The sequence below is a fragment of the Dipodomys merriami genome, unplaced genomic scaffold (assembly GCF_024711535.1).
Source record: "Dipodomys merriami isolate MVZ:Mamm:240054 unplaced genomic scaffold, mDipMer1.0.p SCAF_14, whole genome shotgun sequence".
Classification (NCBI taxonomy): domain Eukaryota; kingdom Metazoa; phylum Chordata; class Mammalia; order Rodentia; family Heteromyidae; genus Dipodomys; species Dipodomys merriami.
In genome coordinates this window covers 37,509,932-37,525,116 of record NW_027202715.1, presented here as the reverse complement: position 1 = coordinate 37,525,116, position 15,185 = coordinate 37,509,932, and the positions used below count along the sequence as shown (strand labels likewise).

Sequence of the window (15,185 nt, the reverse complement as noted above, 5' to 3'; positions counted from 1 at the left end):
ATGTCTTTTCTTTACATTCTTTTTTAAAATGTTTTTATTGTAAAAATACTGTACAGAAAGGTTACAGTTACATGAACAAGGTCATGAGTACATTTCCCATCAAGCATTGTTACTTCCACCTTTGTTTTTCCCCACCATCCATTCCCTCCCACCTCCCCAACTACACTCGCCCCAACACCCCCTACCCACCCACCCCCGCCCCCAGCCTAAATTGTAAAGTTCATTTTTCAACATAGTGTCGTGTACATCTCATTGTTGCAATGGGACAACCTGTATCCCTATTTAAGCATTTTGTTTTTTCCCTTCCCCTCCCCAAATTAGAGAAGTGAGGTGTATATACAAGATACAGGGCACTGGAATAAAAAACAGAGGTTATACCCTGGGCGGGGGAGGGGGGGAGAAGGGGGAACATAGAAAGAAACCCAAAAAATCACATGGTACATTATAAAGATGTTAGAAACAATAGCAAGAAAGGAAACAAACACTTGTGTCCCCCCCCCCTTTTTTTTGCCAGGTCTATGGCTTGAACTCAGGGCCTGAGCACTGTTCCTGAGCTGCTTTTTGCTCAAGGCTAGTACTCTACTACTTGAGCCACAGTGCTACTTCTGTTTTGTTCTGTTTATGTGGTGCTGAGAAATAAAACACAGAGCTTCATGCATGCTAGGCAAGCACTCTACTACTAAGCCACATTCCCAGCCTAAGAAACATTTTTAAGTTACAATTCATACAGCCTATGGAATATCCAAAGTCATAAATTTCCTACTGGTAAATTAGCTGGGAATGTAGAATTTGCACCAATCTTTTTGATTAAATGATCAACTTTAGTATCTTCCAGAAATGACTGCACAATGTAAAAGCTCATATTTTTAATGACCAAGCCTGGACATTAGCCAGTAAGATTACATAACTCCCAAATTTGGCCTAGAATGAAGGACAAAGATAATAACCTTTGTTTCATTTTGTATTTTGTTTTATCTCAGTCATTGAGACAAACTCTATTCAACTGAGAGGTTAAAGTTCACACAATTGGTTTAATCATTTTTCTGCCCAAGAAGCATATGTTGACTCAGCCAAGAGTGTTATGAAAGCTCAAGATTGCAAGCTTACAGTTGTCTACGCAAGAAGAGAAGGCCTCAATGGACACAGTTGTGTTCCTGGTGCTGGGTTTCTCCTGCCTGCTTCTGATTTCACTCTGGAAACAGAACTCTGGGAGGAAGAGGCTCCCTCCAGGCCCCACTCCTCTTCCAATTACTGGAAATTTCCTGCAAATAGACATTAAAGATATCAGAAACTCCTTAGCCAATGTGAGTATGCTTGCTGTTCTTCTCATAGCTTGCAAGTGAGGTAAGTTAACCCTAGTTTCTTGTCTGAAAATAAAATCATACAGCTACAGTACTGTAGTAGATAATCACAAAGCACTATGCTTCCTGTAAACTTTGATGCACCACTAACTTTTTACAATTTGCCCTTGGCTGAAGAATCATGGAACGAATCATTCATTTTTTTTCAGTAGAACAAAATTTAAGCCATTTGTATTAATAACCAAAATCACAGAGTAGCAACATTTGTGAGTGGTTTCCCCTTATTCATTTTACAGTAATTTTGTATGACTTGGGGCTGAAGATATAGAGCAAAAAAGTGTTTTGATTAGATATTTCGTCTAATAAGTCATGCATCATCCTGTCTGTGGTCCCCTGTTTTGTTTTGTTTTGTGTTGTGTTGTTTCAAAGTTAAACATTTTTGAAGAGTCAACTTATGCCTAATGTCAAGTGATTGCCTCTAGATGTGGAATAGCATAAAGAATTTTAAAAAGCACTGCGTTGGAGCATACTTGGTATCTAAATCTGTTTGAACAAAGACATTGTCAGGAGCACAGAATGCTGAACGATGGAAGAAATTATTCTTCCAAGAGATGTTTTCTGTCCTGAGGCTGCCTTTGGGGGCTGGGGGCCAGGGTGGGGAATGCTCCCTGTGTTTGTTATATTGGTATATTTCAAACTTGTCTAGGCAGTAAAAGTTACCTGTTGTTGCAAGTTATTACTGTTCATAGGGCTTCAGAGCCATTCTCTCCACAGTGTCACAGTTCATCCTGAAGCAGGTGTTGATATAGGTGTCCACTTCAAAAGGAGCAGTATGGAACAACACATTAGTCAAGCATCAAAAGTTTAATGAACAGAAGTTCAAATCTTAATTTTCTATTCATTCACCAAGGGACATTGGAAATAAGTTAGAATTCTTAGACCTCACCTGCATTCACTATGAAACATGATGAATACATTCATTGGATACTATAAAACATAATGAATACACTCAATAACTCTATTCATGTACAGATTAATCTGTGCACCAACTTGCTCAGCAGGTACCTGATATTTTGCCGGCTATTCAGAAAGTGGCAGCTATAAAACTCGCCATTCATGTATGAACTTCAGAACTATTTCAAACTCTGTGTGTTAGACTGAGCATAAACATTTCAATAATATTATCTGTTTGAAATAGACCACATATTGACTTTTCTTGATATTATTTGGGCTTTCCTTCTCATTTTCAGTTCTCAAAAATCTATGGCCCTGTGTTCACTCTGTATTTTGGTATGAAGCCCACTGTGGTGCTTCATGGATATGAAGCTGTGAAGGAAGCCCTGATTGATCATGGCGAGGAGTTCTCTGGAAGAGACACATTTCCAGCTATAGATCAATTTAGTAAACGGCATGGTAAGTGTGCCTGAGAGTGTGCATATTTGCATAGTGGGCAGTGGGTGTGGTTTTGGGGAAAAAGAACACAGAGATGTGTGGTTTTCATCTTCATCTGTCTGGCCTTGGATCTCCCTCTCAGTTTCCAATGCTCCTGCTTCTAGGAATCATTTTCAGCAATGGAAAGAGATGAGACGTTTCTCACTCATGACCCTGCGGAATTTTGGGATGGGGAAGAGGAGCATTGAGGACAGAGTTCAAGAGGAAGCTGGCTGCCTGGTAGAGGAGTTGAGGAAAACCAATGGTGGGTGCTGCTTTCTTGCTGACCCATACAGATTGCTGTCCTTGCTCTTGATGCCCTTGGGAACATTTCAGGAGCAGCCAGATCTTTCACTTTGGGTCTGAGTTGTGAGTTCTAGTAGAAGAGGAAGCCTTCAGTCAAATGGCAGGCAGTAGTTGTGCATCCAGGTTGTGAATATCAAGCCTGGCTGTACATGCAGAGTGATCATCAAACATGGGTTCACCCTATTCTATCTCAAACTTATGAATGTAGATATTGTGGCTATGTTCTGGGCTAATGAACAATGTTTTCTCCTTCACATAAATGTGAGGTTTTTTTTTTGTTTTTTTTTTTTTGCCATAGCCAGGCTGGGACCATGGTCCTCTTGCCTCAGCCTCCTGAGCACTGGCATTGCAGACATTCTCTATCTTGTGCAACTTGATTTTGAGATAGGAGTGCATTAACATTTTGTCTGTGCTCACTTATTAACTGCAATTCTCCTATCTCTGCCTCCTGGACTTACTGATAAATCATTTTGCTTGACCTCTTTTGGATTGTGCTATTATGGTGATTGTTTTCCTACCACAGTCAACTCTACTCACCTACTAAGTAAATCATTTTCAAAATGAATCTGATTACTCATTTGGGCTAAATGATTGTTTTGAAATTCCTCCAAAGAAAGTGAAAGATTCAAAATAAAAGCTTAACTGTAAATGATACATAAGTAAATCTACAATCTCCTTGCTTCTCAAATTATTCTCAATCTCCTGGGCTAAAAGAATACATTTTCTGATATATTAGAACACTGTACTGTCTATGAAATGTGGCATACAGGAAGATAACAAGTTTCTTAAGCTCAGAGGCCCTACTATTTAGTCAGAACACGTTAAATCATGTCACCCTTCGTTAGGGTATATGTATGTACATTTGTGAGCTTGTTACCCATAAAGCATATTGATCAATTGATCCAGCCATTTCCCTGCAGAGGTTACAGCCGAAAAGAAACCTTGAGTAGAATTTAATTTCTTTATTATGTTATAGCAATGTAAACTTGGCCTAAGCGATGGGTATAACTTCCAAATTTTATGAAGCATATTACTCAGTTGAAGACTATGTAGAACAGCATCTCAGAATCCACAAATGTCAACTATGTCTAATAAATTAATATTTGGATTTTATTGGAAATGTTGTGCGTTTACTCCCTCAAGAGGGAAATGCATCATTTGAAACATTGAAACATCATTTGAAACATTCCCCTCCTTTTCCTTTCCCTTTCCATCATTTTCCTTTCTTCTTTCCTTATTCCTCCCATCCTTCCTCCTTCTTTCTTTTTTTCTTCCTTTCTTCCTTCCTTCCTTCCTTTCTTCCTTCCCCTTTCTTTGTCCTTTAGTTCCTTCCACTTCCTTCCTTCCTTCCTCATTCCTTTCTTCCCTCCTTCCCTCTGTTTCTCCTTTCCTTCTTTCTTTCTCTTTCTTTCTTTCCCTCCCTTCCTTCCTTCCTTATTCCTTTCTTCCTTCCTTCCCTCCATCTCTCCTGTCTTTCTTTCTTTCTTTTCTTTCTTTCTTTCTTTCTTTCTTTCTTTCTTTCTTTCTTTCTTTCTTTCTTTCTTTCTTTCTGCCTTTCTTTCCTTCTTTCTGCCTTTCTTTCCTTCTTTCTGCCTTTCTTTCTTTCTCTCTCTCTCTCTCTCTCTTCTCTCTCCCTCATTCTCATTCCCTCCCTCCCTCCCTCCCTCCCTCCCCCCCACTCTCTCTTTCTTTGTGTCTGTCTTGCTTGCATGCTTGCTTCTTTGCTTCCTTTCATCAGTACTGGGGTTGACCTCATGGCCTCAGCTTTCAAGGAGGTTCTCTAACACTTAAACCATTCCACTAGATCTTTCTTTAATTCTTGTTCACATAGGCTCTTGCTTTCTCCCAGGCTAGCCTTGGACTGTTATTCCCCTACTTTTGACTCTTATAGATTAGGGGTATGAACCACCACACTCTGCCACCAATTTTTATGTCTTCTTTTGTTTCCTTTACGTTGGGTGGATATGTGAGTAAAAAACACTTATTTGCTGCGCTAGGAAGGTGGCTCAGTGGTAGAGTCTTTGCCTTGCATGCATGAGGCCCTGGGTTCAATTCCTCATAAGCAGAAAAAGCAGGAAATGGTGCTGTGGCACAAGTGGTAGAGCACTAGCCTTGAGCTGAAGAGATAAGGGACAGTGCTCAGGCCCACAGTTCAGACCCCATGACCAATAAACAACAATTATTTGCTTACACCAAAAATTTCATTTTAGGTTTCCTGCTCTTGACATTATTCTTTCAACTTATCATTTAGTTGTGTTCTGCTTTTCCTCCAACTCATAAGTTAACCCACTCTTTCTAACTCTTTATTATTTAAAGAAAGATTATTTTAATCATTATTTATACATAAAAAGTTCCTGGTACCCACTAATTTATTACCATCCCTTTTAATGATGCTTTTTCTACATGCCTGACAGATTGAGGAGACTTGCTCTGAAGGCATACATTATCTGTTATTCGAAGTCTTTTTTCCTTCAAAATTGCAAGCATTTGATGTCAAATAGGTCTAAGCAAACGTTAGTGAATATGAAATGAATATGTGAATCTCCATTATTTAGTTAGCTAGATTATAATGTCCAACTGCAGATTGGGTTCAATGTGACCAGCTGCTTTATATATGCTAAGTTATTTGCTATAAAAGGAAATGTGTAGGGAACAGAACACCTAAAATTATTCAAATTACTTACCTGCTAACAAAGGCAAAGTGTCTGGCATATATATTTTAATGCCATTTTAAAAGTGTTTTCTATTTTCCAGGCGCACCCTGCAATCCCACCTTCATTCTGGGCTGTGCTCCCTGCAATTTGATCTGTTCCATTGTTTTCCAGAATCGGTTTGATTATAAAGACCAGAAATTCCTTAAGTTAATGGAAAAATTCAACGAAAACCTCAAAATTCTGAGCTCACCGTGGATTCAGGTGAAGCCAGAATCTCTTTTCCCTTCAAACTAACTTCTTTCTTTCTCTTTTTCCTTTCTTTCTTTCTTTCTTTCTTTCTTTCTTTCTTTCTTTCTTTCTTTCTTCCTTCCTTCCTTCCTTCCTTCCTTCCTTCCTTCTTTCTTTCTTTTGTTTCATCATTAGCTACCATATATAAAATGTGAATTAAATAAGTCATGTCATGCTAGATTGGGAGGGGAAAAATTAATTTAAAATTTGAGTAAATGTGTACATGAGTGAATGTGTACACAAAAGGTATATGAATCTCAAAAATGTTTATCTCCTTTCTCCTACAGGTTTTCCAACCTGTATAGATAATTATTACATATGTACAATAAAATATCTTGAAGCAGGCATATTTTATTCATATGAAATGAATTCTAACCATGCCATATCAGTTTGTTTTGTATATATTATTAAATCTATATAATATGTATGTGTGTATATTTTTTCATATTTATCATACACATACATATAATATATATATATACATTATATATATACATATGTGTGAACTCTACACTTCATTATATAAATTATTGTTCTTTGTTGTAGGTATACAATAGATTTCCTGCTCTTATTGATTATCTACCAGGAAGTCATAAAAAACTTCTTAAAAATGCCAACTATATTATAAATTTTGTTATGGAAAAAGTGAAAGAACACGAAAAATCTCTGGATGTGAACAACCCTCGGGACTTCATTGACTGTTTCCTGATACATATGAAGCAGGTAAAATGCTTACATGAATGTAGTCCTTTGATTGCTTGGGAGTTCTGTGGTTCACTGGATTCCTCTGTGATTACTAGAGACACTCACAGGCTCAGCCCAAAAAGGAATGAAAGCACTTCAAGTACTTATTATGAATGTGATTCTATATCAGGCATCCTGAAAAACATAAATTAATCTGTTCAATGATAAAACATACTTCCTTTCTTTACATAAAAATGGTCTCCCTGAGGAGAAACTGATTGTACAGAGTAGGCCAAATAGAAACCATTTCCAAATGTTATAAAATACAACATCTTTTCCTGTCTGCATTTTAAATATATTATAATAACACTTGCTGACTTCCACAGTTTCTAAAGGAAAGTGAGCTACTGCTCATATTGAGGGTACTGTGTGAGGAATTGCTTCTCTCTTGCTGCTTTCAATTGTTGGTTAGTCCTTAATTCCCAGCAGATGGATTAAAATATGTTGTGGCATGAATCTCTTTTGCTTTATTTCTTGACTCTCATTGAATTTGCTACATGAATTTCATTCATGACTTTCCTTGAATTGGAAACTTTTCAGCCATTATATCTTCAAATAGATTCTGCTTCTTCTCTGCCTTTGCTCTGTCTACCATTTTAGTGACAAGCATCTTGTCATACTTCCTGTTCTGTCTTATATTTGTTACTTATCTCCTCTTCTTGCTAGTGTCTGCTGTTGCTTTTTTGCCTTTTATTTATTCTATTTTCTATTGGTAAGCCATTTGTGGAATAATTTCATCCATGTATTTCTAGGAAAAGGACAATAAACAGTCAGAATTTACTTATGAAAACTTGGTAATCTGCGCTGCTGATCTGTTTGCAGCTGGCACAGAGACCACCGGCACCACCCTGAGGTATGCTCTGCTGCTCCTGATGAAGCACCCACACATTGCAGGTATGTCCTCACATGAGAGTTAAGTGACTTCCAGAAGGATATTGAGAAGATTGTTCTTTTCAGCACATTTCAGCTTGTTTGTTGAAGTCAGCCAGGCCCAAAGAAACATAGGTCCCATGGTTTCCCTTATTTGCAATAACTAGTATATGTCTGAGACCAGCAGAAACGGTCAGATAAGTTGATGTTAGGTAAAATGAACCCCAAGATAAGGACACAAATGGTTTTCTTTCTTGCTATTGTTTCTAACACATTTATAAGATTATTTTTTTTTTGTTGCTTTGTATGTCCCTCCCCCACCGTATAAACCCTGTTTTCATTGTATTTGATGTTGGTATAATTTGGGGAGGGGAATGGGAAAAAACAAATTGTTTAAATAAGGATACAGAAATTCATTTTTATTCTTTCTACTTCTTTGCTTTTGGTGATGCTGGGGTTTGAATTCAGGGTCGCACACTTGCTAAGCAGGCATTCTGTCACATTCAGGTTGAGCACAGATATTGTATGGACCACAGCTACAGTGGACAAGGAATGACTGGGCAATTGAGCAGGGTGAAACCAGTTTTGGGAAAACAGCAGACTAGGCAAGACAGTAAGATCAGGGCACCGAAAAGACATGCTTTTTCAGGTGTTGTTTTGATTAATTTAGCATATAATTTTAGTTTGTCTTTCTGTGACACTTATACATTTTTCACTAAAATAAGTATTGATTCTATTTATGTATTATTTATTTAGTGTCAGTAATTGAGCTTGGACCCAGGGCCTGTGCTCTTGATCAGCTTTTGTGCTCATATCTGGTACTCTACCAATTGAATTATGCCCCTTCCAGTTTTTTTGCTACTTAACTGTAGATAAGAGTCTCTTGGATTTGTCTACTCAGGCTGCATTTGAACCTCTCTCCTGAGTTCTCAGTCTCCTGAGTAGCAAAGATTATAGATGTAAACCACCAGCATTTCACATGATTGTTCTTAAAGCATTTAATTACTTCTATTGAAATCATATCCATGAATGCTAAGTCACAGTGGAAAATGATATATCACAATGTCTGTTTAGTAGATGAGTGATCAATGCTTATGACAACTTGCTTCACTTGTGTAAATATACCCTATCAGAGTCATTTATATTTGTAATAATGTTGGATCACCTTCATCATTCTTTAAGCAACCCAAATTGATGACAAGTATATATTGTATTTCTGTTAGTCATTTCTTGCTTGTATCTTGCCAGCTAAAGTCCAGGAAGAGATCGATCAAGTGATTGGCAGGCACCGGATCCCCTGCATGCAGGACAGGAGCCACATGCCCTACACAGATGCTGTGCTGCATGAGATCCAGAGATACATTGATCTCGTACCCAACAACCTGCCCCACGCAGTGACCCGTGACATTAAGTTCAGAGGCTACATCATTCCCAAAGTAAGCAGATTTTGTCTATGCTGTACCTCAGTGCTCTTCATGTTCCCAGGTTGATAGAATAATCTCAATTCTCTGCAAACAGAAGAGGAGTAAATATAAAACTCCTACAAGTATCAGCTTGATAGATTTTGCAGCTGCTTCCAGTTTGGGGTTGTTAAACTTGGACACAGGTCTCATTGTCTGGCACTATGTGTCTTCTGACTTTGTTCTACATCTTTGAAATTGTTTGGCTATTCATAGGTTTGTGATTCCAAGGGAATGATACATGTTCAGTTTGTTAATCTTGTAAACACTGTTATGGGAATTTTTTTGCATGGATATCAATAGATTGATGTGTAACTGGAAAGGGGTAATGGTGAGTAGCTAGAATGACAGGAATGAGCCATCAGTGCCAGATTTTTCACTTCTTTTAAACACTTTACTGTACCTGCTAGCATGTCCAGGACAGTGCTGGAAAGACTGGTGGTAGTGGGAATTCTTCTTTCTCACAAGGGAAGTCAGGAGGCTTCCTCACTCCCAAGAATGATGCCTTCAATTGATTTTTAGTAAATATCCTTCATCAGATAGGGAACTTTTTCCTCTTCTATGAATTTGGTTATAAAAATGCACACAATTTTCTCAAATCTATTCTCTGCATCTATTTCCTTACTTAAAGCACATATTAAGCTTTTATTATCGCATTTGGATTAGCGTAAATATCTTGTCTTCATAAGCAGGAACAAGTCCTTTCTTTGTTTCCTTTCAGTATAATAATATTAACAGAGAATCCAGCCAACGGTCATGTGAAATGCTCCTCAGAGTGACTTTGTGCCAGTATTGTCAATTAGTTAGATTCCAGATCAGGTTCTTTTAATGAAAACTACTTGTGTTCTATGCAGGTGACTGAATCACATGGGTGAAGTTGAGACAAAAATGACCTTTCTGTCATTGTTTTTGTACTCTCCTCACTTAATAAGTAGATATCTGCTAGCTCTTTCCATCCTTGGAACTGGGTTTTATGTGTACTTGATTAAAACCAATATTAATACCATATAAAATAATAATTACAAAGAACTCCTCTATGTCCAAATGAAGACAAACTGCATAGCAATGTTATAGATTAATTGTATATTTCTTTGTTTATGGTTTTGTGTTTTCCCTCCAGAAGATCACATTACTAATCTAATCAAATATTTATTAATAAGAAGTGAGGTGAACAGATACTATGGACATTCAAATAGAATCTTCCCTTGAAAACCACAATCCACCTGAATTACATGGAAAAGGAAGTGATCAATTGGAACAAGAAATAGAGACAGAAACAAATGTCCAAGCTTGATAATAAGAAGAGATTCAGTCTTTTCGATGTCAAATGCCCAAACAATCAGTAGTTCAAAGCTATTGCAGGTTGTGTCAACAAGATCACTACCACTGCCTCAAACTTCATCCCTACTGGTCACATGATCTGTCTTCTCGGAAATGCCACAGATCTACTCTGGCCTTGTTTTCCCTTTTATAGCCCAAGAACAGGTGGATTCCACTGTGATTCCACTGTGGAATCCACATGTGATTTCCACTGTAATTTTCTGCTCCTTCATTTCTGTATAACATGGCTCATCTTTATGTGCTGTTTCTAGGGCACAGCCATAATAACATCTCTGACATCTGTGTTGTATGACAACAAGGAATTCTCCAACCCAAATGACTTCAACCCTGGCCACTTTCTAGATGAGGGTGGCAACTTCAAGAAAAGTGACTACTTCATGCCTTTCTCAACAGGTACGATAAATTAATTTTAAGACTGCTCCAGGGGAGAAAACAGCTTATAGTGGTGATCTGTTGTAACTTATGTGGCATCTCTTCTAGAGTTGGAAGACTTGCTTTTTTCCCCTAAGTCAAAACACCACTTGTAAAGCCCAAAGCCTACACACTCATACTCCTCAGTGTGGAGTCTTAATGGTGGCTACAATAGGATGCATTTAGATTGTTGACTATTTCTTACAAACTGAGAAAGATACAGTGCAGGTTGTTTGCATTCTTCTGAGGCATCACAGAGGTAATGGAAATATTTCCCTAGAAGTTAAAATTTATTGAAGGGCTGGGGATGTGGTTTAGTGACAGAATGCTTGCCTAAGCATGCATGAAGCTCAGGGTAGATTCCTCAGTACCACATAAGTAGAAAAATCCAGAAGTGGCACCGTGGGTCAAGTGGTAGAGCTATAAAGAGGCTCAGGGACAGAGCCCAGGCCCTGAGTTCAAGCCCCAGGGCCAGCAAAAACAAAACAAAGCAAAAAACTATTTTAAAGTTCCTCACACACAAAAAAGTTCCTCACACACCAGGAAAAAAGTGATATGACTCTGTATCTTCACTGAGGAAGTTCTGTATCATGATGGTCACCCTCATCAGGGAGGAGATTGAAATCCAAACATACAAAAAACAAAGTCAGCAAATGACTGAATATCCAATTAGGAAAGGAGAGTAAATGCTTCATTTTAGTCTAATAGAACCAAATCACTGACATACAGATTACAGATGTACAGGCTACTGGAGGAGAATCTCTAGCCTCTTTTTCTCCCATAATTCACTATGAACAATGAAATGGAGCAAGGAACAGTCTAGCCTTTAAAAAGGTACTTAAGTTGTATCAAAATTGAGGCAGAGTAAATGGAAAGAGGTAAAGACAGACAGCGAGTTTCTAAGGAAATAAAGAGTCAGAGAAGCAGGACATTTGCTCCTAGTTAAGATGTTAGAAATCCTGCCAAATAACCATGAGATTATGGATATATTAGGATTATGGCTTATACCCTGCAATGATTACAGAGCACCTTGGTCAGCTATCTTAGATATTATATGCTTGTACCTTCAGTGTGTGCTGGGTCTACAAACTGACTTCCTTCACTGATTTTTCTACTTTTTATTTTATTTTTATCAGTACTGGTAATTGAACTCAGAACCTCAGGCTTTAGGCTGATGCTCTGCCACTTGAGTCTTACCTCTGGCTCTTGATAACTCTGATTTTTTTTATTTATTTTTTTGGGTCTGGTCGTGGGGCCTGAACTCTGGGCCTGGGCGCTGTCCCTCAGCTCTTCAGCTCAAGGCTAGCGCTCTACCACTTGAGCCACAGTGCCACTTCTGGCTTTTTTCTTTTTGCTTATGTGGTTCTGAGGAATCGAACCCAGGGCCTCATGCATGCAAGGCAAGCACTCTACCACTGAGCCACCTTCCTAGCCTGATAACTCTGATTTGAAGATATGCTTTTTATCTGTCACTGTGGTTGCCATGATCACTAAGGCAGATATCTCTCTGTAAGAATTCACATTACTACACAAGGGAAAAAGAAAAAAGTTAAGAAATTTGATTACTCCAGGTGATCAGTACTTCACTAAAAATATGAATATGACACCAAATGGGGCAACTATTTTTTGTTTGAAGGTATCAGAGAGTGACAAGAAAAAATTAAGTGTGACCTGTGTCTTAAATGTGATGTAAGAAAAGTATATCTTAGCCAATAGAGATAGCATGATATAATACTTGGAAATTAATGGTGTATATCAGATAGATAAAATTATGTTAATTAGAAAGTGAATAAAAGGTGTAACTAATAGAGAAAGGAACTGTAGAACAGTTCATTGGAAATTGCAAACACAAGCAATATAGATATGTTTCAAGAAGAACATAGAAGGAAATTTGGCCAGACACTAGTGGTTCATGCTATAAATCCTAGCTACTCTGAAAGGCAAGTTCTTTCTGAACATCACCGTTTAAGCCAGACCAGGCAAACAAATCCAAGAGGCTTTTATTTCTAATTAACCACCAAAATGCTAGAAGTGGAAATGTGGCTCAAATCGTAGAGTGCCAGCCTTGAGAGAAAAATCTAAGCAAGATCACAAGGCTCTGAGTTCAAGCCCCAGTACTGGTACACAGAAGAAAAAAGAACTATTTTTTTTTCATTTTTTGGAGGGAGGTCCAGTCGTGAGGCCTGAACTCTGGGCCTGGGCGCTGTCCCTCAGCTCTTCAGCTCAAGGCTAGCACTCTACCATTTGAGCCACAACACCACTTCCAGCTCTTTTTTTTTTTTTTTTTTTTTTTGCTTATGTGGTGCTGAGGAATCGAACCCAGGGTCTCAGGCTTACAAGGCAAGCACTCTACCACTGAGCCACTTTCCTAGCCCCAAAAAGAACTATTGAAAATTATTTTAAAACAGCATATTTTTTGCCACTCCAGGGGATTAAACTCAGGGCCTGGGCATTTTCCCTGAGCTTCTTTTACTTCAGTCTAACACTCTACCAATTGAGTCACAGAACCACTTCTGGCTTTTTCTGAGTAGTTTCTTGGAGATAAGGGTCTCATGTACTCTCCTGCCCCAGCTGGCTTTGAACTATGATCCTCAGATCTCAGCTTCCTGAGTAGCTGGGGTGATAGATATGAACACCAGCACTCAGCTCAAAATGGCAATTTTAGTGTGAAAAAATTTAAAATATTCGTATGAGCCTCATATATAATAATAAATAATGTTGATTGATATACTTGGTAAGATCACATGGTATTATAGCATAATCAATCGACCCATCATTTGGCCATTTGCCCATGTACCTTATCCTTCCATCTTCCCAGTCATGCATCCAATAAATCATCAAAGAACAATCCTTTTCTCATGTCTCTTTACAAATGTAGTGTTTCTCATAGTGAGTTAAATAGTAGGTGTCACAACATTATTTTATTTTTGTTTTAGGAAAACGGATTTGTGCAGGAGAGGGGTTGGCCCGCATGCAACTCTTCATATACCTGATCTGCATTTTACAGAACTTTAAACTTAAACCTCTGGTTGACCCAAAGGATCTCAACACCATCCCTCTTTGCAATGGATTTACTAGTGTGCCACCTCCATATCAACTCTGCTTTATTCCTGTCTAAACAAGAGCTCTGCCACACATCTGCAGTGCTTCTGACTGCAATTGTTGTCTCCTTTCCCCAAGGGTGTTAACTTACTCCCATATCTCCTCTTTCTCTTTTGATCCAAGGGGCACTTGTTCACCATTCTGGAGAATTTCCCGGGTTACTGCACCAATATCTGCTATTTCCAATGCTCTGTAAGAATTGCATGGGTCATTCTAACTCTGAAACTTAGCTATTATGTTATCCCTGTAAAACAGCAAAATGACTAGCATATGTCAATTCAGAGTCATTTCTCTTTTGCAAGTTCTTAATAATCAGCACTATGAATTACTGGGCACATCTCAGATACTCTTTTCTATGGATGATTGAGATAAGCATTGAAATAAAATAGCATCAAAGATGTGATGGTCTGTACAATGAAAAGCATAGAGAACATCAAAGAGAAGATGGTATGAAGCCCTATCATGATTACTAGAGTTATGGATTTAAAACAGAGAAAACCTGTCCAGAAGCAGTTCTAACCTGTAGGGAGTATTGAATGAAACAGCCGGAGAAAGAGACATTAAGGTTAAGATTCATGGCCTTGCTTTCATGTTGCTGTGAACCAAACATAAAAATTTGAAATATTCTATTGATTTCCTGTTTCCATCTTTCATACAAGAATGAATGTGTGCTTCCATATTGCTGACTATAAGTTCTGTGTATAATCTTTTTCTTCCTCACAACAGCAAAATTCTAGACACCACCATACCTTTTATTTTTCTCCAGCCCACTTGTTGTCCCACTCCATGTAAGTGGGACTGTGATGTGATGCTATGACTCTGAAGCCATAGCCTCACCTACTGGATTCCATTACCAGCTGGAAGAGCCATGTGGGCCTGGGCCACCCAGGGAGCCCAGGGAAATGCAGTGGCAGACTGCTACACTCCTAGTTCTGCCTGACACATGACAGGTGGAAGAAAGACTTAAAGGAAAAATTAGGACTTAATTTGTCTTAACTTTCATGGAGTTTGGGAATGTCTTTATATTTTTAAAGACCAAGAGAAGCTACTGATTTAATCTTTCCTTATTACTCTTGCTAGTAATTCGGCTACTATAAACCTAAAATTAAGATAAGTAAGGAAAGAAGTGGTTTTGGAAAGGTGAGTAAGAATGTGAAAAGGGGTGACATTGATCAAGATGCACTGTGTTCATAAAGTACTTTGATGAATGGCAACTGTTTATACAACTACTTAACTATAATAAAAGGATTGTAAAAAATAAAACCTGAAAAAAGACC

At 38.2% G+C, this 15,185-nt stretch overlaps 1 protein-coding gene across 1 annotated transcript; it reads left to right on the top strand.

Moving 5' to 3' along the window:
• Positions 1–1,114: 1,114 nt before the first annotated feature.
• LOC138826156 (cytochrome P450 2C5-like) lies at positions 1,115–14,535 on the top strand. The gene is made up of 9 exons (XM_070021254.1): positions 1,115–1,304; positions 2,552–2,720; positions 2,836–2,997; positions 5,793–5,953; positions 6,527–6,703; positions 7,477–7,618; positions 8,843–9,030; positions 10,647–10,788; positions 13,743–14,535. Exons 1-9 carry the CDS (start codon positions 1,137–1,139, stop codon positions 13,922–13,924), a joined length of 1,491 nt encoding a protein of 496 aa, XP_069877355.1. The 5' UTR covers positions 1,115–1,136; the 3' UTR covers positions 13,925–14,535.
• The last annotated feature ends 650 nt before the right edge of the window (positions 14,536–15,185 follow it).

Excerpts from the sequence above, each read along its gene's own strand:
- LOC138826156 (XM_070021254.1), top strand. The coding sequence starts at position 1,137 with ATGGACACAGTTGTGTTCCTGGTGCTGGGTTTCTCCTGCCTGCTTCTG. Across the intron at positions 1,305-2,551 it reads TCAGAAACTCCTTAGCCAAT|TTCTCAAAAATCTATGGCCC; the intron begins GTGAGTATGCTT and ends TCTCATTTTCAG. Across the intron at positions 7,619-8,842 it reads GAAGCACCCACACATTGCAG|CTAAAGTCCAGGAAGAGATC; the intron begins GTATGTCCTCAC and ends GTATCTTGCCAG.